Consider the following 26,182-nt stretch of genomic DNA (forward strand, 5'->3'; position numbering starts at 1 on the left):
TGCAGAATCGCTTCGATCTGAAGCCCTAACTCGCGGTCCACCTCTCCGTAGCTGTCCTAGCTTGGGGGCTTTAACTCGCGGTCCTCCTCTTCGAAGTCGTCATCACTAGCTTGCGTGACTCTTCACTGCGACATATTCTCACAGGTGCCGCCAAGCTAGGTTCCACAATCGTCCTCATCCCTTCATTGCCAGTAAAAGTTTATTTTTATAAATTGATTTTGTATCTATGTTATACCGGCAAAATAAAGTCCAAGTTTTTGTTCCCGATTGATCAAGAAATATATTTTTCCGCCTTCTGTTTGAACCTAAGTTCTTTAGCTATTAGTGTATGCTAAAATTTCCTCTCTTATTTTTTGATAAATTGCAAGATTATATTGAATGCCTATTAGTTGTTCTGTATTTGAATTCAGTCCTTTTTTACGTATTATCTATAATAATCCCAATTGTTTGCTCAAAAGTCAACTGAACCAACCGATTGTTGGAGCTAGTTTTGTGTAATTATTACTCAGTTTTAAAAATTAACTTACGACTAAATTTATTTATATTTTTGTTGCATGTTTCATCATATTGTTTATAATAATATTTCCGATCAGATTTATATCTATTTCTGTGCATATTGTTTACAATAATATTTACGATCAGATTTATTTTTATTTCCGTTACAAATTTCATCATATTGTTACAATAGTTTTATTGTTACCATAGTATTTTTGTTTTACATTATCTACAATAAGTTATATTTTTTATTTGTCTAATTTCTTATTGTCAATTATAATGTGAGGATGTCCAGAAATGGGAAAAAAATAGAATTGATGATCAAAAATACATTCCTCAGGTTGCAGAAAATCGAAAACCAAAAATTAGAATGAAATTCTCATCACTAGATGTGACATATTCATTCTATAACCAATATGCACAAGAAGCTAAGTTTAGTTCAACGATGCATACAAGCAAGAAAATAAAATCACAAATGAAATAACGTAGAAACAAATTATATGCTTTAAAGAAAGGCATACAGATCTAATGCAGTAGAATAAACATACAAAAGCTGATCAACCGACAAAAGAAAGAGCACGTGACACAATTAGAAAAGATTGTAAATCATATATTACATTTGTGAAGAAACAAATTGGACCTAATTGGATTTTTAATAATTTTATAAAAACCCATAATCATCCACTCTCAGCTCCATCCAATGTACAATTATTACGCTCACATCGTAATGTTTCAGACAACAAAGAATAAAACTCCATTGTACTAGTTGAAATCTTGAATATCCTATGCCTTTTTTTTTTTTTTTTTTTTTCAATTTTCAATAATAATACTGATAATCTAGAAAAGACAAAAAAAAATCACATAACAAATATAATTTCTGTAATAAAAACCCACAATTTTTTTTATAAAATACAAAGATAATTGGCAAAAGCATATTAAATTTTTTATTTAGATAACCAAAAACCGATGATATATAGAAAATTATCAATTTGCAAACCAAAAAGCTCAAAGTAACTTCAAACCTTCAGCTTCCAGACATTTAAAGAGGCAACGAATGACATTTCTTTGGACTGCTAAATTCAATTATGCCATCAATAGCAGTCATTGGCAGTCAATGTTGAGCAGATGGACACAAACACTTTCTTTTGCTCTTTTCTAATGGCAATTTATACGTGGAAGGGGCTGTTATACTTATCCATGCTTCACCATTTTCTTTTTCTACATGAGAGAAGAAAGATACAAGTTATTCATCCACTACAATAGATTACAATAGTCTCTCACAAAACCATAAAGCCATCCATTCGAAAAACACCGAAAGAGCGAAGAAATTTGGTCAGATTTTAGGACTTTTAGTTTTGTGGTGGGTGTCATCGGTACTTTGGCAACGTTTCATAAAGGCGTCCAAAGTTAGTTGCTTTTGAGGACTTCTGCTTGAGGGATTCGCGTCCAAAGTTAGTTGCTTATGAGGACTTCTGCTTGAGGGATTCGAAGACACTACTAATGTATTCTCTTGGCCATCAAGCACCTGCAGGAAAAGCAAAATATTGTACCTCCAGTAGTTGAAACGTGAAAGGTAGTAGGATACAGACCATGAATATATATACTAAACTCAAAAGAAATGTAGTTGCTTATTTAAAGGCAACTGAGATTCTTCAATCAGTTGCACTTGGCATAAGCAGCAAAATGAAACTGAGAACCTACTGTTGGTGCTTTGTGCAGTACATTTGAAATCCGATATGCATTTTGACTGTGCTTAGGAATTAGATTCTCTTCAATTTTTTCTTAATATATATACCAAGTATTCAAATCTTATAACGATTCTCTTCAATTTACTTGCGGTGAATATCCATAATAGATTAACATCAACTTTATTCCGTCATTTTGAGAAATATAATGTTACGAACGTGACTATGGCGAGTTGCGCGATCAGTAGTAAAATGAAGAGGGAGAGAATAAAACCTGGCCAACATTCTCCAATTTATTTTGAACAACATCCCTGAACAGAATGAATATTAGTCAGCATGCACAGTTAGCAATCAAAAGTGCCACAAAACTAAGGGGGTATGGGCATACCATATTATGTCATCCACAGTGTCATTTGCTAGAAGATAGTAGATGTTGACTGATGATACCTGCAACCGGAATGGGACAAAAATATTTAATTGAATTCGAGGTTGATAGAATTCAGTGTGTCAATATATCAACTGAGTCAATTATTCTGGATACACCCCAAATGGTATTCATGAAAAGAAATACATCCATAGAACCTTGAGAGAGCATTCATGCATACATAGGTATATTAACATAACCTGGTATTTTCGTCTTAGCACAATTAAAAGAAAGCTAGGAAAGTTTTAATGCATCCACAATTAAATGCCAGCATAGCATATCTTAGAGAGGCTCTTCTACAAAATAGTTTGTTCCATAATTCACTTGATGGATTATTAGATATTTTTAATAATGACCTTTCCTAGGCTTGCGTACATGGAGAAGTTGTGAGAGAAAAAAATCACATGTAAAAGTGACAAGAAATAAGTAAATTTTCCCTATTTTTTCACTATCATTTATCATCAACTAAACATGACATTAAAATTGTGAAACTACTGACAAGACTATCACGGAATCATACACTTTGATGTTACCAAAGTGTTTATCCATGAAGGCACAATTTTAGAAACAAGGCAAGAAAAATCTGTGATCCTAAGACTATCATGGAACCATGCTCTTTGATGTTACCCTAATGTTTATCCATTTGAAGGTACAATCTTAGAAACAAGTCATGCAGCCACCTGGGCTTGGCATAGATGGTAAGCATATGGTATTCTATCCGGATCGGACAGGGCTCGAATCCCAAGGATTTCATCCTCCCTTCATATGACGTGGGGTTGTTAATATGGCGGTTCCACATTTTTTAGATACAAGTCATGCTTGTAATTTAACGTTTTTGAATCTTTATAAAATGATTCATCTATTATCAAATTTTCATAAAAGGCAAGATACAATTTAGTAGAAAAATATAAACATAGTTGTTGGCCTAGCAATAAAACAATTCACACTAAAAAATGTATATAACAAAAGTCTAAGTGTTACAACTATTAGGGGTTGATTGTATGGTTCATGCATCAATAGGACTCTATATCATGAGAGTGCAAATGAGCCAAACCAAGACAAGCTGGACTTTGCTCAAGCTGGTTCATTTTCGTATTGAACTTATTCAAGTTTGCTTATTAAACCTTATTGAGTTTGAGCTGAACAAGAGCTTTTTATCGAGCTCTACCAAATAATTTAGTAAAATCATTGATCTAAAAAAGGAAACATACATCATTTCCTCATTTAAAATATATTATAAATAATTTAAAATTACAATAAAATATAGCTTATTATTCTTTTATGTATTTGAATATAAAAAAGCAAATAAGATCATACTCAAAATTTAGAATAGTTAATAATTTTGATTATAAATTGTTCACATATGCTAATGAGTCGAGCTTCGAGCTTGTCTATTTCATATCCCTTAACCTATCAAATGAATATAATAATCTCATATGGGGCCAAATATTGAGATTTTTCATGAGCATCTTATTCATTTACAACCTAGCTATAATGCTAGTAATGCTCATATGGGTTGGCATAGTTGGTAACTACATGGATGGTTGCTCCAATAGGTATTAGGGTCAATTCCCCACAAATGCAAAATGTCTCGATGGGTGTCTGACCTCCTCCATGCAAAGGGCCGCTATGCTAGAGTACATGCCCCCCGTGATTTAACTACTTGTATTTAATCGGGGGTTGATGATCCTGGCCCTCTTGGGATGAGTGCTATCACCTTGTGCTCTAATACTAATGCTCAAATATTTTGTATCACTTTTATTTATATTCACTGGAGTTTAATTTGGACCATCTACACATGACACCTACTTAATTGTAGTTGTAATTGACTTAACTTGTTTTGCTATATAGTTTAACATTTTTATCTTTTATTAAGGTCACTCATTCGTCTTAACATATCACCTTGGCTATGCTAACTTTTTTCAAGTGATTTCCAAACTTTCTAACACTTGGAATCATAAGGAATGTGAAAAAAAACTCTTTCAGCACAAGGGGTGTACAAGACTCCAAAACATCTTCATCTTAATCACCCAATTTCTATGATAGCTTCAACAATATCAAATTCCTATTGAGAGAAGTGTTTGCATCCAAGAAAGGAAAGAGGATATCTTTAGGCTAACCAAGAATTATAGCAATAATTTTAACCATTACCTGACCAATCCTGTGAGCACGATCTTCTGCTTGAATGATATCACCAGGAGTCCATGACAACTCCGCAAAAATTACTGTGCTTGCAGCTGTGAGAGTCAAGCCAACGCCTCCAGCTCTAATTGAAAGCTATAAACATATACTCAGGTTTTTGTTTGCTATATATAACATAAAAACGTGAAGAAAAAACTAAAACAAAACAGAAACAACCAAGCAAACTAAAAAGTAGCCTACAACTGCAGCCTTGATGCCATCCTTCTCTTGAAAGTCAGCAACAAAAGCTTGTCTTGATGTAGGAGGTGTACCACCATCAATCCTTATACAACCAACTTTTTTTTTCTGCAATATATTGTTATTTGTTTGTGCTGTTTCGTTGGTTCAGAATCATACAACATAGCAAACAAAGAAGAAGTTGCTTACAAGAAGAAATTGGTGTATTGCATCAATCATGTGCTGATGGTGGGCAAATATCAAGAACTTGCAACCTGCCTGCAACAAGAGCACATGAAACAACTTGTTGAAGCCTTGATGTAGAGTCTAAAGACAAAACATTTCCAAGTATGTTAGAGGCTTATAAAAGCAACTGTAAAACAGTTCTACACACCTTAATAGTAAGAAATACTATAGCTCTAACAAATGAGGTTATTGAAACTCATAAAAAAGGTATAATGGCATAAAACAATTTAAATATGTGAACATAATTCACATACAATAATCATAATTTAAGTTTCATAAAGTATCACTTGGTACAGGCAATACTACCAGTAATCAGGCACAAAGATCCACCAAGTTTCAGATTGCTACCAAGTACTGGGATGAACAGTCAGATTGCCATGTTGTTGGGTCATTGTGTTAATGGCTAAAAGGCTATTAGGCCAGTTTCTGTCCCTTTGTTGATTTGTGCTTACATGTGACTCCTCATTCTTGTTCCCTGACTATTTACTTTCTAACCCTCACAAATTCATCTTCCTAAATCTCACTCATTCTCTAATAATGTCTCCATTCTTTTGAAGTATCTGATTTTCATCAAAGGCAATGACTGATGTTGATAACTTGATATATGCTGAAGCCGCAATAACTTGTTGATCCATACTAAAGAAGAAAATTGTTGATTGTAAAGAACAGATGCTTCATTGGGAGAATCTGATCGCAGTATATTTTTTCCTTTCCATAGAAAAGAATCTGTTCCAAATTTAAGAAGCAAAAAATATAAGTTATTTTGCCTTCAGCAAAAGAAACAAGGTGAGCATTGCCAAATTTTGTTCATATCTGGATTTTACGCTCATGATTAATTAGCCCCCCTCTTTTTTAAGGAAAAGGATGTTGTAGACAAACTAGCTATTGTGCTGGCATTCCTAAAATTGTCAATAAATTCAGAAATGGCTATGAAAGTTCATCCAACACAAGTATGCTCTCCAAGTAACATCTGACCAGATTTAGCACCACAGCCCTTTCATTGGTCCCTTAGTGTGATAATTTTGACGTAGGGACCGGTTCAAAAAAGTCACGATGCAGTAAACAAGAAAGCGCTAAGATGAGTTTCAATTAACACATATTGTTCACAATCTAAACCTATTACAAATGTTTCTGATGAATGGGAAAGGAATATTGTGTTGATGTCAAGGTTTGAATCTCATAATCATTCTTGGAATGGTCAACATGTATCGTTCTAATAAATTACCGAAAACTCGATAATAGTCGGCACAAATAATGTCTCTTGTATCGATATTCTCCTCCCGCGTTGCTATGTCAATCGTGTTAATGAATATTCTTTCATGTCAACACTTGAGACCCCTTGATACACTAAAAGATAGCTCAAAATCAATTGAGATAATATTGTTTTTTTATAGTTTGTCTCTATACAAAAACTTGAAAGAGATGACTTGAGGGAATAATAATCTCTTCTATTGAGATTGTATTTATAATAATTTACAGCATAATTACAGCTCAATAATTTACAGCATAATCACTGATTAGACAAATAATTAAGAATAATTAAAACTTGCTAAGAATAACCAAACTTGCTAAGAATAATCAAGACAGCTAGTTGGCATAATTTACACCTAAGAGCTTTCCTTTATATTCTCAACACTCCCCCTCAAGCTGGTTTAAAGATATCTTCCATACCCAGCTTGCTTACTAAATATTCAAACTGTCTCTTGTGTAGCCCCTTTGTAAGTAGATAAGCTACCTGTTCAATGGTAGGGATATAATCCACACTAATCACTTGATTGTCTATTTTTTCTTTGATGAAGTGCTTGTCGACTTCCACATGCTTTGTGCGATCATGAACTACTGGATTGTGTGCAATTGAAATTGCTGCTCTGTTGTCATAGTGCATCTTTATTGGCGCCGACTCTGATATCTTCAATTCCAATAATAGTCTCTTGATCCACAAAACTTCACATATCCCATGAGCTAAGGCTCTAAACTCAGCCTCTGCGCTGCTTCGAGCTACCACATTTTGTTTCTTGCTACGCCAAGTGACCAAACTACCACCCACAAACGAGCAATATCCCGAAGTAGACCTTCTATCAGTTAGACTTCCTGCCCAGTCTGCGTCAGTGTAAGCTTCAACTTGTAGATGTCCCCGGGTTTTAAACAGAATGCCTTTACCGGGTGTTATCTTTAGATACCTTAGGATCTGATACACAGCGTCGAAATGTTCAGACCTAGGCGAGTGCATAAATTGGCTAACTACACTTACTGGAAATGCTATATCAGGTCGAGTGTGTGATAAATAAATCAGTCTCCTGACAAGTCTTTGATAGCGCTCCCTTTCCTTTACTAATTTTGTCGCTGCTGGTTGTAGTTTGGCGTAAGGCTCCATAGGCGTCTCAGCTGGCTTACATCCCAGCATACCAGTTTCAATCAGCAAGTCAAGGACATATTTTCGTTGATTGACAAATATACCTTCCTTGACCTTGCAAACTCCATGCCAAGAAAGTATTTTAACACTCCCAATCCTTGATTTCAAATTCTTTTGCAAGCTTTCCTTTAAGTTCTTCAAGTTCCTTGTAGTCACTCCCTGTTAGGATGATATCATCAACATATACAATAAGCACAGCTGTTTTACCTTCCTTTGAGTGTTTGTAAAACATGGTGTGATCAGCTTGACTTTGAACATAACCAAGTCGCTTCACAGCTTTGCCAAAGCGTTCAAACCATGCCCTTGGGGATTGCTTTAGACCATACAAGGCCTTCTTCAGTTTACACACCTTTCCGACTCCGAACTTTCTTTCAAAACCCGGAGGGAGGCTCATAAGTACTTCTTCATCTAGATCTCCATTTAAGAAGGCATTTTTAACATCCAGCTGATACAAGGGTCATTTGAGATTGACCGCAAGTGACAGAAGAACTCGGATTGAGTTAATTTTTGCGACAGGAGCAAATGTTTCCTGGTAATCTATTCCATATGTCTGCGTAAAGCCCTTTGCTACAAGCCTTGCCTTATATCTCTCTACACTCCCATCTGGTTTACTCTTTATAGTGAAGAGTCATCTACACCCTACTATCTTTTGATCCTTAGGTGCTTCAACAATTTCCCAAGTACTATTTTTCTTTAAGGCATTCATTTCTTTAAACACTGCTAATCTCCAATCCTTGTCCTCCAGTACTTCCTGAATGTTTCTAGGTACAACAAGTTTTGAAATATTAATAGTAAATGCCTTATGTGTTTCGGCTAAATGGTCATGGGTTATGTATCTGGCAATGTGATGTTTGGTACAGGTTCAGGTACCTTTTCGAAAAGCAATGGGAAGGTCAAGGTTGTCAAGGTCATTTTCTTGCGGAACAATTGAGGTTGGACTAGTAGACTCAAGAATAATAGGTAAAGTGGAGTTTTCATGGGAGTTAGGGGAAAAAGAGGTACCTGGAGTATTCAGAGTTCCTTCGCCCGGGGCTTCCAATGAGGCTTGTGCTGGAATGGTTAATTCATCTCTACTTCTTCCAAGGACATTTCTCCTAGAATAAACCACAGGTTCAAGGATATTTCGGTTTTTTTCCATTCGAAGTATTTCCTTTTCCTTTAGTTGACAATTATGGGTTCGGACACCCCATTATTTTCATTTTGAGATTTTGGAGGTTGGTCAATAACTAAATTTGGAAGAGTTCTAGTTATCTCCCAAAAATTTGGTTCCCTTAGATTCTCCCCCTGAATCCAATTTTTGATAAAATATGGTTTGGTTTCCATGAAAGTGGCATCCATTGTTACAAAGAACCGTTTTTTTAGAGGATTAAAGAATTTGTAGCATTTGCGATTTGCAGCATAGCCTATAAAAACACATTTTCTGCCCTAGGATCTAATTTTGACCGTGATCTCTTAGGTATGTGTACATAAGTGGTGCAACCAAATACTTTAAGGGATAAATCAGAATTGATACGAGATTTAGGGAATTACTTTTTCAGACAAGCAACGGAGTGATGTATTTTAAAACTCTAGTAGGCATCCTATTAATCAAATAAGTTGATGTTAGAATTGCATCTCCCCACAAGTACTTTGGAATATTCATGTAAAACATTATGGCCCTAGCAACTTCAAGTAAGTGCCTATTTTTTCTTTCAGAGACTCCATTTTGTTCTGAAGTATCAGGACAGGTTGATTGATGTAAGATGCCTTTTTGTCTCAAAAAAATTTCTACAGATTGATTGAAATATTCTGTGTCATTATCTGTTCTCAAAATGCTTATTTTTGTTTGAAATTGATTTTCAATCAAATTGTAGAATTCTTTAAAAATTTTCTCAACCTCATTTTTGTTTCTCATCAAAAATACCCAACAGAGTCAAGTATGGTCATCGGTAAAGCTTACAAACCATTTTTGTCCAGATGATGTAGTTACCTTTGAGGGTCCCCGCACATCAGTGTGGAATAAGTAAAAAGGTTTTGATTCAAGGTAAGGTCTAGAGACATATGTTTTACGAGGACTTTTTGCAAGAATACAACTTTCGCATTGAAAATCTAAGGGGTTCATATTTTTAAACAAATCAGGGAATAAATGTTTCATATATGAAAAACTAGGGTGACCCAAACGACAATGCCAAACCATTATTTGATCATAAACAGAAAGAGAACTAATACTACTAAGTCCTTGAACAATTTCCTTACTAGGTAAAATGTCCTCAAAGTAGTAAAGACCATTCACCATTTTAGCACTGCCAATCGTCTTCCCCGAGCTCCCGTCCTGAAAGGTACAATGAGTCACAAAAAATTACACGACAATTAGAGTCCTTGGATAATTTACTGACTGAAAGAAGATTGCATGTAAGTTTAGGTACATAGAGAACAGACTTAAGATCTATATTCTCAGAAATTTGGACTGAACCTTTTCCGGCAATAGGTGAAAAACTTCCATCTGCAATCTTAACCTTTTTATTTTCAGGACAAGGTGAGTATAATTTTAACAATTTCAAGGAATTGGTCATATGATCAGATGCTCCAGAATCAATTATCCATGGAGCAGAAATTCCGAAACCACACGAAAAGGCAATTATTTCGTTACCTGTATGCGCCACAGAAATATTAGGAGTACTGGATGATGGGTTTGAAGTTAACAGTGCTAGAAGTTCCTCCAGATGCTCTTTTGTGATGTTGTTGGCAGTAGTCATTGCCTCATTCGCAGTGGGAAAGATACGTCCATTTTTCTCCCCTGATTTGCCTTTAAAGTTGGCGGGTTTGCCATGAATTTTCGAGCAAGTTTCTCGGGTGTGACGTGGCTTGTTGCAAAAGTCGCACCACAGAACTGACTTTTCTTCTGATTTACGTAGATTGGCAGTGCCTCTGCGCATGTTTGAGCCTGTAGAGGTAAGGGCAGAACCTTCAATGATAGTCATAGGTCCTTTCTTGCCAAGCATAACATTCCTCCGACTCTCCTCCCTTCTAACTTCGGAGAATACTTCACCGAGAGATGGTAGTGGTCTCCTACCAATGATTCTTCCTCTTACCTCATCGAACTCAACATTGAGACCAGCCAAAAATTTGAAGATACGACTGTCTTCCACTGTTTTCTTGTGGTACTGCCCATCTTCAACATTCTTCCACTCATATGCATCAAAGAGATCAAGGTCCTGCCAGATCCTCTTTAAGGAGTTGAAATACTTGGTGACCGGTTCTTCTCCTTGCCGCAATTCACCAAGTTTGAGAGTCAACTCAAAGATTTGGGATTGATTCCCCAAATCAGAGTACATCTGATTTATGTTTTCCCATAATTCATATGTCGTAGGGAAACATATAATTTGCGCCAATCTCCTCTTCCATGGAATTTACGAGCCATGTCATTACCATGGAATTTTCGGCATCCCATGTAGCATACATTGGGTCTTTTTCCGATGGAGTTTTCTTTTCACCCGTTAAATAGCCCATCATTCCTCGGCCCCGAATATACATTCTCACTGATTGCGACCATCGTAAGAAGTTGTCGCCGTTCAGCTTGATGGTGGTTATCTGGGCAGGATGTGAGGAGAACTGAGGAATAGTGGTGGATTCGCTGGAGTGTTCAGACATGGTTTTGTCTTAAGGCACAAAGAAATTTCTGGACAGGGAAGGATGGCTCTGATATCAACTTGAAAGAGATGACTTGAGGGAATAATAATCTCTTCTATTGAGATTGTATTTATAATAATTGACAGCATAATTACAGCTCAATAATTTACAGCATAATCACTGATTTAGACAAATAATTAAGAATAATTAAAACTTGCTAAGAATAACCAAACTTGCTAAGAATAATCAAGACAGCTAGTTGGCATAATTTACACCTCAGAGCTTTCCTTTATATTCTCAACACAAAACAATGTCAATATTGTACCATTATAAACGGAAGACAAAATTCGAACTTAAGAATTCTATACATTAGACATATCTTTATCTTCTTCATCTCTCTCTTTCTTGAACCTCCAATTCCCCACTAGCACCATATATCGGAATGCCAGCATGATACCAATATAGTAGTTATAGTTAAAGACCAAAATATCAACGCTGCTTGAGATTTTGATTAATGTTATTATGAGACAACTCTTACATGATATATACTAAACTCAACACAATATCCTAAAACTAGAATATTCTTTGTGGAACTAAACCCACATTGAGTTGCAATAACTCTAAAAATTCTCCCAAAGCTAGAGAATAGGAAGTATCTATACCCAACTTACTACATAAACTAGAAACACCAAAAAGAAGATAAATTGACTAAGATAAAGTTGATTGTTTGCAAGGAAGCATGCAAAGCATCCACCTCAACTTATTGTATAAACTAGAAACGCTAAAAAAAAGATAAATTAACTAAGATAAAGCTGAGGTGGATTGTTTGCAAGGAAGCATGCAAAGCATCTACTGCAAATGAATGAGGCAAGACCTCTAGAGACAATCTCTTGAGTGGCTTCTCCTTGTGGTGATGTTGACAACACATAATAGAATGAAGTGAAGAAAAACACTCAACAAGGGGCCAAGCTATTGAAGTCAGTTGTCGATAGAGATATGATGAGGCAAGAACCTAGTAGGTAGTCTCTAGGATGATCTTCAACTTGAGACTAAGTTGACAACACACAGTTGACAAATGAAAGTGGAGAAGCATTCAATAAGAGATAATTGGGTTGAAAGAAGTTAGGTTGGATCAATACTCTACCAAAGGACATTTGAGACAGGACTGTATCATCTATGTGATATGTTGTCTCCTTAGCAGTTTTAGTAATTAGTTGAGACAAGAGTGTACCTATGAAAGCTAGGCAGGTGTTTGTGAGCCATGTGGGTCATCTATGCAGTAAAAAAACTAGTCTAATTCATTTTATGATCCAGAACTGAACTCGGTATTTTGTGATGATTTTTTCTCTATTAAAGAAGACTAATTAATTTTTTATATGGTAGTAATGTAAACATTTATTTTGCAAGTGATAAACACTTTAGATTTAAATTATATGTATGTTACTAGTAAATATGATCTATTATTCTATAATTTTATATTATGTGTGTTACGTTATATATTTGGCATGCATTTTTGCTATAGAAATAAGAATTAGATGGGTTGATTACTCTATTAGATATGTGAATATTTTTAAAAAATTTACACCAACTGCATATGCTTTTACATAATACATGTGTTATGCAAACGATCAACCACTACAAGCATCAAGACACATTTGAACTTTGTCAACTATAATTTGCTGGCTTGGTTATTAAGAGCCCCAATAATTGAGTATATGATGTTAAGCTATGGTTTTATAATATTTTCGAGTCAACTTGAAGACAGAGTTGAGGATCAACCTGTAAATTTATAAACAAATGCATGTATATATAAAAAGAGCAAATACTTAGTTGAGTTAGCATTCCAATAATTGTAAATACGTGTCACATATCCATCCTGCACAAGTGTGGTTAAGAGTTATTATCCTGAATCTGACAATATACCAGTTACTGAAGCACCCTTACTGACATGTATGAAAGATGGATTTTAAGTCATTTTGATATTGTTGACAATTTACTGGAATCAATAAGCACTTTATAGAAGAATGGAATAGTCCAAGATCCAAGACAATCTAAAGGAAAATTAACCAGCAAATGCAGATGAATATTATCGCAATTTATTAAAATTGAATGTGAAATACACACTTCGGATGAAGAGGTGAAAAGGTCAGATAGCATTTAACAAAAACTAACCTATTCCTAAAATAATTTATTCAGATTTGAAAATAATTACCCTGTGCTCCAAAAAACTCATTCCCCAAAATAATAATAAAAATACCTAATTTGGCATGACTAAACCAAAATAAAATCCTATTTCTAAACCCATAAAATTAAAATTTCCAAATCAAATCTTTCAAAGTAAAAATTTCCTAATTTAAATCGCATCAATAGACATTTACACCAACAAAAAGCCACTTTATTTCTGAAATATTTATCCTATTGCTCATCAATGGTTCAGTTCAAACAAAAATTAGCATCTATATCATTCATTCAATTCTTTCATAACACAGATAGATACGAACTAAAATCCAACCTTATTAACAGTCAAAAGCATGGTTGAAAATTTCAGTTGATCCTGATGCAAATCGACTTAGTTCTATCAGGATTGGCAATAGCCAATTTTATTTAGGTCCATCTCTTGGCCAGGTCTTGGAAAGTTTTCCAAATTGAGGGGAAAAAAAGAGTAGAAATGGTTGAGATTTGCAAAAGACCAGTAAAATCGTATCGATGTAGGAAGGAATTGGCAATCTTGTTCAAAATTGGTTGATTCATATCTAACCCGGACAATTCAAATCATGAACCTTTCCAGCTGGAAGAAGAATCTGATTTGAGGAAAACAGAGCCTCTGCTTCTAACTTATATAAGGAGACGTTTGCAATCTTGTGACCTATAGAGGAAGAAAGAGATTGGAGAAGCATGGTTGCGAGATCCTTCAAGAAAGGATGATTCACGATGAAGAGGAGGTCAAAGGTTTGATTGGATCAAGATCATCTCATCCTCCCATTGTTGTTCCATTTCACAGGGAAGATGAATCTCGCAATGGAGGACCATGTGAGAAATGGGAAAGGTTAGTCTTGGATGGAGTGAGTATGATAGGTGAGGTTAAGGTGGTAGCATGGTGAGGGACGAGGTAAGTTTGTGTTGGATAGCGATTTAATTAAGGTAATGTTAATTTTAGTCAAATTATTATTCTATGATTTAAGTTGATAATAATGATGTGATTTAGTCAATAACAATGTTATTAGGTAAGGTTAAAGTGCTGATTGATTGTTAATATATTATTATTAAGGTGATGTATAACAATAATATGGTAAAAATTATAGTTTACATATTAGGTGATTAATGCCGTTTTGGGATGTGTTATGTCCATTATACAATGATAATGTATATTACTATTAACCCAAAAATTACCATATCAACTATAAAATAATAGGTAGTAATTTATCACTATCATTCATTGTTGTTTAAATACTAATATAATTATTAGGATTTTTAATTTTTAATTTTTAAAATTTTCTCACGAATTCTGATCCTACCAATCTGATAGGGTTGAAATTTTTGAACATTCGAATATGAAAGCCAATATTGGCAATCATGGCCAAAACATAATATATATTCACGCAATTCTTTTATTACATCTCAGTTCAACCAGAGTTTAACCTCTAATGAGCAAGCACCCCCCTTTTCTTATCCAATGCACAAACTGTGAAAAAACAAAAGAATTAGTAAAACCATCTTTGCAAACTCCTGATGATTACCTCAATAACTGTTCCCAGGTAGTCAAGAACAGCAGGAACTTTAGCTTCTGCTGAATCATTGAAGATCTGAAGTTTGAATGGGAGTAAGTAAATAAGAGTCAACTTAGACAATAAAGAAAAGTAAGATTGTAAATTATCACAAGGCATAATGACCAGATTACAAATTAGATAAAGGACAGAAGCATGCAGCACAACCAATCAATAACATGAGAAGGTACAAAAGTTCACATAATGGGCCTTGAAGTGCATAGGAATCCACTCCCGTTGCCAGGATAACAAGGGTAAGAGGAATCATAGCACAATTCTTGAAGTCCAACTCCAGTTGTTGGCATTTAGGACCTTTTTAGATATTGCTGGCAACAGCCTTACTAGAAAGGATTTTACTGAAGCGTTTGATGCTGCCTGTTTCTCTCTTACTCTCTTCTCTAGTTAATTTGACCCTAGTTGGGCATTCGGAATTCCAGCAACTGTTATACAGGGACTACTAGGGTTGTTTGTTCAGGGTGGTGAAGGTAATGTAAACCAACGCTTTCTTGAAGCATCGAGATTCGGATGTAAAGAGCTTGTAAGAATTTTGCTACAGATTGCTCAACGAAATTGCTTGGATGTAGACGTCAATCTTGCCTTAGATTTCACGTTTCATTACTGTAAAATTGGAACCATGGAGTGCTTGGTTGAAGAAGGGAATGTTGGAGCCTTCCTGGGCCCTCGTATGCGAGCTGCTGAGCACGGCTGTGTCCAAGTAGTACAGTGGTTCGTCAAACGTGGATGTAAGGACATGAAGCTCAACTACATGCACTACAGCATTGCCATAGAGGAGAGCAGTTTGATCAAGCAGTACTCAAGGGATCACTCGGTGTTCAAATCTCCCAAGTCCTTCCACCAGCAAGGGCACCTTGTGATGAGGTCCACCTTCATGGACAACCAGAATGTGAAGCTCGATATAAAGAAGTTCAAGAATGTGGATGTAGTGACGCTGAACAATAAAGCTCTCTGCTTGTTGTACTCGAGAGACCTGTCTGATTCAATCAAGGTGCTAGAGGGGACTTTGGAAAGGGTATCAAGGTCGTGAATCTTTGCTGCATGTATGAACTAGCATATGTCAACCATGGAAATGTCAAAAAGACTCAGCAATTGGACTACTCAGGTTAACAAGGCATTGGAGTTCATTGTCATGACGGAAATGTCAAAAAGACTCAGCAATTGGACTACTCAGGTTAACAAAGCATTGGAGTTCATCGTCATCAAGAATTATGCTGCAACTGTGAGAGAATACTACACAAAGACGGACAAAACAGCATCCACGATGTGGTGCTCGTTAGCGGATCAACGAGGATTTCCAAAGTCCAACAACTACTAGTAGAATTTACGGATTTGATTACCACCTAAAATTATTCTAAACTTGAGTACAAGTTAACTTTTATCCTTTTAATATTTAAGATATTTTTGGTATTTTTGTCAATTTTTATCTTTTGTATTTTTGGATTTAAGTCCGTTTAGGGATTTTAGAATTATGAGTCCTTTTCCTTTTTATTATGATTTCTTTCGTTTCTTTACAAGTTAGGAAATTGGGGTCTATATATTGAGATTTATTTTCTTTCTTTGGTATTAGGGTATGTAGTCTATATAAACATTTGTTTAGTGGTAAGAAGGGCAATCCTCCATTAATAAATAATACTTTTTGAGAATACTTTAAGGATATTATTATCTCTTCTTGCCCCCCCCCCCCCCCCCTCGGCAAGCCTGCAGAATAATTGCTATTCTGTCCAGCGTCAGAATGTCAAAATTAAGATATTTGGTAGTCGGGTCAAAACATTGTGTGATGCTAGGTATGTACCATATCTAAGGAAGAACCTAATTTCTTTGTGCACACTGAACGATAGCGGTTGTTGCTATAAATCTGCAAGCGAAATAATGAAAGTTAGTAAAAGTGCTCTTATGGTGATGAGAGGACAGAAACTGAGCCTCTCAAATCCAGTAAACCTTAAGAATTTTAAGCAAATTCAGGAAGACATTGAGGTTTTAAAAGGAGAAAATCAAAAGTTAGTCAAAGAAATAAAAAATTTGACTAAAGAAGTAGTACAAAACCAGCCCTTAACTAGGGAACAGTTGAAAAGCTTTATACTCCAAATTGAAGAAAAACATAAGCTAGAAATCAGCCAAGTAATAGCTTATTCTGAACAATTAAAAAGAAAGCTTAGTCAAATTGAAGCAGTACTACAGAAGGTAGGAGCGTGGGCCTCTTCATGAGCTATATTAACACTCAAGCAACAAGCTCATATAAAGAAGCTCTCCAGGCAACTGAAGCAATTGAAGCTCCTTCACTTGGTTTCTGTAAACCTGCTGACTACAAGGGCGCTCTTAGTGGAACAATTGCTACTATCAAACAAGCAAACACACAGATCCAACTTCTAGTAACTATACTAGAAAAACTTGAAAGCTTGGAGGACAGAATCAAGAAGATTGAAGCAAAAGCTAATCATGAGGTATCTTTACCTAACGAAGTCATTCAAGAATTATCTAACAAAATTAAAGGTTTGACTCTTAAAGAAAAGGCAAAAGAAGGAAGAGGAAAGCTATTGGTATTCAAAGACCCCTACGATTTATTTCGGGAACAAAAGAAACCATGAATACTAGAGTCACTATAAATCCTCCTGTCACTACTGAAAGAGCAAGTGAAAGAAATCCCCTTGTTGAAGATCAAATTCGAGATTACAGGCGTAATCAACGAAGGAGATATAATGCTGAGAGAACTCTACAAAGAATCACACGAAGAATTACAGGGCAGGGACCTTATATCTATTCTCTTGAACAACAGATTGATCCTCAGATTCAGTTAAGACAATCTATGCAAGAGAGAGCCTCCTTAGTACCCGCTGAGGTACTTTATCATTCCAGACGAGATGATGCACACCATCGGGTGTATATGCATAGATCAGAAGAAGCCATCCTGGTGACAACCAATCAAGTTGATCGAGCCTTTATTCAAAAAGAAAGTTTTTATCAATTACAAAGAAGTGGGATGAGGTTTATTCATATGGGGATTATACAAGTTAGAATCCAAATTCTCCATCGACAAGAAGAAGGTACTTTATTACTAGTGGTATTTCGTGACAACAGATGGCAAGGAGATCAAGCAATCTTTGCAACAATGGAAATTGATCTTACACATGGAATCCAATTAGTGTATGTAATCCCTGACACAATGCTAACCATATCTGATTTCTATAGAAATATACAGATATCCATCTTAGCACGTGGCTATGAAGGATGGAGAAATGGAGAAGCAAATATTCTCATCACTCGAGGGCTGGTCGGACGATTGTCAAATACTCCAAATGTGGGGTTCGCTTACGAAGTTCAAAATGTTGTTGATTATCTTGCTAGCCATGGGGTTAGAGCATTACCTGGAAGAAGATATGATACAAGAGAATTGATAGGGCAGAATTGGATTATTACACCATCTACGGTCACAGTTCCATTACAACCCACTGAGGTAACAACTAATAATTTAATTGATGGAAGAATTTCCCTTCATTTTAACAATTATCAGGTAGTAAGAACACCGTCACCACCAAGATATAATTCGAGGGATTATGAAGAAGAGGAAGAACAGATGCATACAGTTGCAGTCTTAACACTGGATGAAGAAGAAGAGGAGGTGTTTTATATCAAAAAGATAAGTAGTACAGCAAAAACACCAAGGCAAGCATCACAAGGAGCCGCAGGATATGATCTTGCTGTTGACCAAGATTATATAATTCCTCCACAAGGACAAGAATTATTAAGCACTGGAATTAGTATCAAAACTCCAGAAGGCACATATGCTCGTATAGCGCCTCGATCCAGTTATGCTATGAAAGGCATCATAATAGGCGCCGGTGTTATTGATTCAAATTATAGAGGTGAAGTAAAGATTCTGGTTCACAATTTCTCTAATAATACTTTGTCTCTCAAAACAGGGGAATATATAGCACAATTAATCCTAGAATGCTGCAAGACCCCGATAATTATGCCAGTACGTGAACTTAACAATACTTCAAGAGGACAAAAAGACTTTGGATCAACAAGCTTATCTATTCCAGAACATGATAAAGAACAAAGGATAGCAGAAACAAATCAACGAAGAACAGAACTATTACAAGCAAGAGAGCAAAAACACAAACTGGCTTACAAACAAAATTCCCAATCTGCAAGGAAATATCGACAAGAAATTTGGCAGAAACATTTTACAAATGAAGATATTTGGGATTTACTACAACCACATACTTGTCTCTCGAAGATCCAGAGTATATTGAATTTCTTGAACAACGACAATTTTTATGTGTCAACACATTAGATATCAACGATGATTACATCAACTATTTGCAATATCTAATGCTGCAAGAAATAGACACAGGTATTTCCAACTCTTCAGATGATTTTATTAACCCTTTCGCAGTGGAAGATGGTGGGGCTAAACCTGAAGACTTATCTGATAATATTCTTGCTGTGGGAAAAGAAGATGAATTTCTTATAGATTATCCACAGTTACAACAATTATCGGAACAAATATATTCTCAAGAGGCTGTATCTCAATATAGGCCACCTGTTGATACAACTATGAATCCAGTCGGTTACCCCCCAAAACGAGACCAAAGCTGGAACCTGTTAGCATTGCAAGAGAACCACAAATAAATAAAGGCAAAAAGCATTTCAAAGAAAATAATACTTCTGAATGGTGGAATCTACCATCAACACAGCAACAGACAGGAGTTATATTAACCCTTCCTATGCAGTTAGGAAAAATTGAGGACGTCTTTTTACGATGGGAAGCTATCACCAAGAATATAGTTGCCCTGCAAAACTTCACAGATACACAAGATAAAGCTGATTTTATTGAAAACTTATTGGGAGAATCAGAAAGACTCACCTGGATTCAATGGCGCATGGCTTTTCCAAATGAGTATGCTGAATTAGTAAGATCAGCTGATGGACGAAATGGTACGCAAAATCTAATCTCTCAAATTAGGAGAGTATTTATTCTTGAAGATCCATTCCAAGGATCTACTGATATGCAAGATAGGGCGTACAGGGATTTAGAAAGATTAACATGTTCTCAAATTAAGGATATTATACCTTTCATGAATGAATATATGAACCTTGCTGCAAAGACAGGTCATCCATTTACAGGTCCAGAATTATCCGAGAAGTTTTGGTTAAAACTTCCAGGGGACCTTGGGCGAAGAATAAATGTTGCTTTTGAAGATATGTACCCAGGAAACACAATGGGGGTTCATCCTCGTATTATTTTTGCTTACAGATATTTGGAAGAGGAATGCAAAAAGGCTGCTTTTAGTAGATCATTAAAAGACTTATCATTTTGCAACCAAATACCGATACCTGGTTATTATCAAGATTCAAAAAGAAGGTACGGAGTTTGAAAATCAACTACTTACAAAGGAAAGCCTCATCAGTCTCATGCTCGTATAGAAAAGAAAAAGCATCTGATCAGAAACAAAAAATGTAAGTGCTTTCTCTGTGGAGAGGAAGGTCATTTTGCCCGGGATTGTCCAAGGGAATATAAAAATACCAAGAGGGTTGCTATGTTTGAAGGTTTAGAACTTCCAGAGGATTATGAAATAATGTCAGTACAAGAAGGAGATGACCAATCAGATGCAATTTATAGCATTTCAGAAGGCGAGGATAAACAGGTATTATCCATAGCTACTGAATACTTGTTTGTCTTCGTGGAAACAAAAAATTGTTATATGATATGAAAAACTGGAGGATGACAGCCCATGGTACTCATTATTATCCAGATATGAGTGCAGTCATGTTGTTCCTTTGAGACTCGAACCATGGGATGTCATCCTCCAGTTTTTCCTATCATATAACAATTTTTTGTTTCCATGAAGACAAACAAGTATTCAGTAGCTATGGATAATACTTGTTTATCCTCGCCTTCTGAAATGCTATAAATTGCATCTGATTGGTCATCTCCTTCTTGTACTGACATTATTTCATAATCCTCTGGAAGTTCTAAACCTTCAAACATAGCAACCCTCTTGGTATTTTTATATTCCCTTGGACAATCCCGGGCAAAATGACCTTCCTCTCCACAGAGAAAGCACTTACATTTTTTGTTTCTGGTCAGATGCTTTTTCTTTTCTATACGAGCATGAGACTGATGAGGCTTTCCTTTGTAAGTAGTTGATTTTCAAACTCCATACCTTCTTTTTGAATCTGGATAATAACCAGGTATCGGTATTTGGTTGCAAAATGATAAGTCTTTTAATGATCTACTAAAGGCAGCCTTTTTGCATTCCTCTTCCAAATATCTGTAAGCAAAAATAATACGAGGATGAACCCCCATTGTGTTTCCTGGGTACATATCTTCAAAAGCAACATTTATTCTTCGTCCAAGGTCCCCTGGAAGTTTTAACCAAAACTTCTCGGATAATTCTGGACCTGTAAATAGATGACCTGTCTTTGCAGCAAGGTTCATATATTCATTCATGAAAGGTATAATATCCTTAATTTGAGAACATATTAATCTTTCTAAATCCCTGTACGCCCTATCTTGCATATCAGTAGATCCTTGGAATGGATCTTCAAGAATAAATACTCTCCTAATTTGAGAGATTAGATTTTGCGTACCATTTCGTCCATCAGCTGATCTTACTAATTCAGCATACTCATTTGGAAAAGTCATGCGCCATTGAATCCAGGTGAGTCTTTCTGATTCTCCCAATAAGTTTTCAATAAAATCAGCTTTATCTTGTGTATCTGTGAAGTTTTGCAGGGCAACTATATTCTTGGTGATAGCTTCCCATCGTAAAAAGACGTCCTCAATTTTTCCTAACTGCATAGGAAGGGTTAATATGACTCCTGTCTGTTGCTATGCTGATGGTAGATTCCACCATTCAGAAGTATTATTTTCTTTGAAATGCTTTTTGCCTTTATTTATTTGTGGTTCTCTTGCAATGCTAACAGGTTCCGACTTTGGTCTCGTTGGGGGTAACCGACTGGATTCATAGTTGTATCAACAGGTGGCCTATATTGAGATACAACCTCCTGAGAATATATTTGTTCCGATAATCGCTGTAACTGTGGATAATCTATAAGAAATTCATCTTCTTTTCCCACAGCAAGAATATTATCAGATAAGTCTTCAGGTTTAGCCCCACCATCTTCCACTGCGAAAGGGTTAATAAAATCATCTGAAGAGTTGGATGAAGAGTTGGAAATACCTGTGTCTATTTCTTGCAGCATTAGATATTGCAAATAGTTGATGTAATCATCGTTGATATCTAATGTGTTGACACATAAAAATTGTCGTTGTTCAAGAAATTCAATATACTCTGGATCTTCGAGAGACAAGTATGTGGTTGTAGTAAATCCCAAATATCTTCATTTGTAAAATGTTTCTGCCAAATTTCTTGTCGATATTTCCTTGCAGTCCTTGCAGATTGGGAATTTTGAGACGGGAATATCTATAGATTTGTTGGTACCATAGTTGTAGGTTTTGCTATTGCAGTCGAATTTGAATCAGATAATACAGTCTTATGACATATGCAACTGGGCCATATGAGTGAGCGTGAGATGCTGGAGATTCATAAAAGAGGGTTATGGAAGGGTGTCAAAACATGCAAACTCAACTTCTGCAAGTATTCTGTTCTAGGAGGAAATTTTGGACTATGTTCATACAAATCTCTAAGAATCGGCCAGTGTAACATCACGTAGAGGACATGTGTATTTTATAACTTTCATCGACGATTACTCACAGAAAGTCTAGTTGTACTTCATGCGTCACAAGTCAGAAATTTTTTCAAAGTTCAAGATGTGGAAAACTGAAATAAAGAATCAAACTGGAAGAAAAGTTAAATGCCTGAGATCAGACAATCGTACTAAATACACATATTCAAAATTCAAGAAATTTTATAAGCAACATAGTATCAAGAGACACTTCACAGTTCACATGACACCGTAACAAAATGATGTAGTGGAAAGGATGAACAGAACAATAATTGAGAGAACTCGATGTCTCAAATGGGCTTGCAAAGAACTTCTGGGCAAAGGTAGTAAACATGACATGTTTCCTTATCAATAGGTCACTGAGGGTAGCACTAGATAACAAAGTGTCAGAGGAGGTGTGGACAAATAATCTGATGATTACTCTTGTCTGAGAGTGTTTGGATGTCTACCCTATATGCATGTTCTAATGAGGATAAATCGAAGCTATAAGTGAAGTCTAGACAATATATTTTTCTGGGTTATCAAAAAAGGGTAAAAGACTTCAAGCTTTGGGATTCTAAGGCGAGCAAAGTGGTGATCAGTAGAGATGCGATCTTTGTAAAAAAAGTCATTATACGGAGTACTCAAGGGGATGAGAAACAATCATCCGAAAATTGCAACAACGATAAGGATGTTGTACAGGTGGAGCTAGAAATCCATGGTTCTGATAATGGTAGCTCAAAGCACATGATGGATTGGACTATAACTAGTACGGTTTCGAGGACTTAGTTTCTTAAGCACTTATCACTTGTAGAGGAAATCCTACGACTTTTCAGGAGGTAGTACACGGCTCGGAGAAGGACAAGTGTATGTTGCATAAGAAACAAACACGGGATTCAGTGGAACTTCCTAAAGGGAAGAAAGCTATAAAATGCAAGTGAGTATTCAAAAAGAACGAAGACATATAAGAAAGTGAAGATGTAAAGTTCAGGCTCAATTAGTAGCAAAGGATTACTTATAGAGGAAGGGGATTGACTATAATGAGATATTTTCTCCGGTGGTTAAACATACATCCATCAGAGTGGTGTTGGTTTTAGTAGTACATCATAATTTGTAGTTAGAGCAAATGGATGTGAAGACAGCTTTTCTTCATAGTAATTTGGAATAACATATTTATATATCATAACCACAAGGATTTAGTCATCTTGGACGGGAGCACTTAGTCTGTAAACTAAAAAGTCACTTATGGCTAAAGAGACGATGATATCAGTGTTTTGACTCCTACATGGTTCAAAATGGGTACAACAGATGTGAATATGAATGTTGCATTTATGCAAAGATCCTTGACGACAATTCATTTATCTTCTTGTTGTTTTATGTGGATGATATGTTGATTGTTGTGAAGAGTATAACTACTGAAGACGTTGAGCAAAGAATTTAACATGAAAGATTTGAGTGCAGCAAAAAAGAATAAATATATTTATCTAATAATTACTATATATAAATAAAAAAAATCCTAAAACCGTATCGACACGGCACAACACCATACAATACCAAAATCGTATCATTCCGGTCTGAGACCGAAACCCGACACAGGTCGAGATTTTAAGCCTTGGATGATTTTTACTTTAGATATATGAAAACTTTAATTGATTTCAATTTTACCTTATCCAATGCGGTTGATTCTCAGATATTCCAACTAATTGATACTTTTCCCAAAACTGATTTCATAAACTACAGTGCAAAATAAGAGTGCAAGAGGGAAGACAAACAAGGGGAGGGAGGTTACTCGAGGGACTACAAGAACATAAGTCAGATTTATAATGCCGCACAATATAAGTTTATGTTTCTCAATTAGAGATCTTACAAAATTGCATGCCTTGTACAATAGTTTCACCAAAACAAAAGAGAAATATGAAGCAGAAAAATTCATATTATGGTTGTAATGGGAAAGCCTGTTTTGTTTGTACATTTTAGAATAGGTCAGTCTCACTAAGGCTAAGTGCAATGAGAATAATATAAGCCAAAATAAAATGAAATTGTAGATCAGACCAAGTAAAAATTACTTAAGACTTTAAGACTCCGAACTAAGTTTATTGGATTGATTTATTTTATGTAATTTATATTGATTTTCATTATAAGGATCAATTATAACGTATAGAGATAAATACCCGTCACAGCAAAGAACAAAAAAAATTAATTATAACATAATTCAAACGCTAAATACCCGTCCAAGCAAAGAACAAAAGAAATTAATTATACCATAATTCAAACCTTAACTTCCACTATCGCGTACCTGCGAACGTTTTGCATTTACAAAACTCAAGGATATATTTGAAATAATAGTATCTCGAGAGGCCAACAGAAATTCACTTAAGTTATGTAGAACAATAGCTCGCACCTTGTTGATAAGGTTCTTTTGCATAAACTTGAGTGACTCAATCTTCTCAGGGGAATTACAAGCCTGGATGTTCATTTTCACTACCTCCAACTGAAAAAATAAAAAGCAACATGAAAACTTAGATTGCAAAATTTAAAGATAAAATAATATGTGTGCATACTACCATAAAAATTGGATAAAAAAAGCTTTCCTGCGTTTCATTCAACAATGACCAAGGAAACAGTAGAAGACAAAAATTCTTTTAGAAACACTTATAACATTATGTAAAGGCTATGTTGCATCAAGGTTGGCTATCTAATATTGAAAGTAATCAAAGGCAGAAAAGTAGAATCAAGGATTTCTAACAAATTAGTATGCATTGAATAGATGACTGTAGCTTGCACCAGTACTATAAGCAATCTGCCTAGTGGTTGAGTGGTCATTTTAATAAGAAAAAAATAATTAAGTAATGTTGTCATTGGCAATGCTATGATGGTCAGCTACCAGCCGTAGGCATTGCGCTGGTCAGCATTATTAACCTATCTAAGAAAAAAACAGAGAGCTTCCCCCTATAAGGCAGCCTCAATATCGACCACACTGTGATTTAGACTGGTCGCCAAATCACAGCTCCAACAAGGTCAACTATCCATCAAAATCTCATCCAACAACCTTACCACACTCCTCCGAGGCTGATGTCCCTGGATTCATCCTTCAGAGTTCCAAGCACCTCCCACTGTAGTATACGACTCCTTGATTCTTCATCCCAGTAAGAATCCTTCAGATTTCAAGTTGACTTTTAAGACATTCTTCCTCTTCCAGCAGAATCATCCAGATAATACATCACGATAGATTCTCATCGCTACCTATGTTGACCAAGGTTGCGAGTGGTACTACCCAACTCTACTCAATACGAGTAGCACTATTCTGGCATACAACATATGAAATTAATGCATGTCACCTTGTTCTGTGTTTTGATCAAGGAATAAAATAAGAAATTTCAGTTGCAAGATATTTCCTGTGAATTAGAGTATTCTAATTGTTGTTTCACTTATAGAAGGTAGTTACATTATAATAATCATTAATATGATACAAATCATAAGGCAACTAAAAGTCACAACT

The 26,182-nt window shown here is 35.6% G+C and overlaps 1 protein-coding gene across 10 annotated transcripts in view; it reads right to left on the bottom strand.

The window, feature by feature from the left end:
• Positions 1-1,660: 1,660 nt before the first annotated feature.
• The window catches only part of LOC122019804 (SWI/SNF-related matrix-associated actin-dependent regulator of chromatin subfamily A-like protein 1), a 61,705-nt gene continuing 37,183 nt past the window's right edge, over positions 1,661-26,182 (bottom strand). For 4 of the 10 annotated variants that reach the window (XM_042577336.1, XM_042577337.1, XM_042577335.1 and 1 more), the window contains 9 exons: positions 25,085-25,174; positions 16,805-16,867; positions 14,968-15,033; positions 5,173-5,241; positions 4,987-5,091; positions 4,756-4,881; positions 2,569-2,627; positions 2,455-2,491; positions 1,661-2,020 (listed from right to left, as the gene is read on the bottom strand). In XM_042577336.1, coding sequence (XP_042433270.1) covers positions 1,829-2,020; positions 2,455-2,491; positions 2,569-2,627; positions 4,756-4,881; positions 4,987-5,091; positions 5,173-5,241; positions 14,968-15,033; positions 16,805-16,867; positions 25,085-25,174 — 807 coding nt within the window. In that variant the 3' untranslated portion in view covers positions 1,661-1,828. Of the gene's footprint in view, positions 2,021-2,452; positions 2,492-2,568; positions 2,628-4,755; positions 4,882-4,986; positions 5,092-5,172; positions 5,242-9,856; positions 9,933-14,967; positions 15,034-16,804; positions 16,868-25,084; positions 25,175-26,182 lie in introns of those variants that run through there. The other 6 variants (XM_042577339.1, XM_042577340.1, XM_042577338.1 and 3 more) reach the window with 4 other exon arrangements.

This window comes from Zingiber officinale, chromosome 9A, assembly GCF_018446385.1.
Source record: "Zingiber officinale cultivar Zhangliang chromosome 9A, Zo_v1.1, whole genome shotgun sequence".
NCBI classification, from domain to species: domain Eukaryota; kingdom Viridiplantae; phylum Streptophyta; class Magnoliopsida; order Zingiberales; family Zingiberaceae; genus Zingiber; species Zingiber officinale.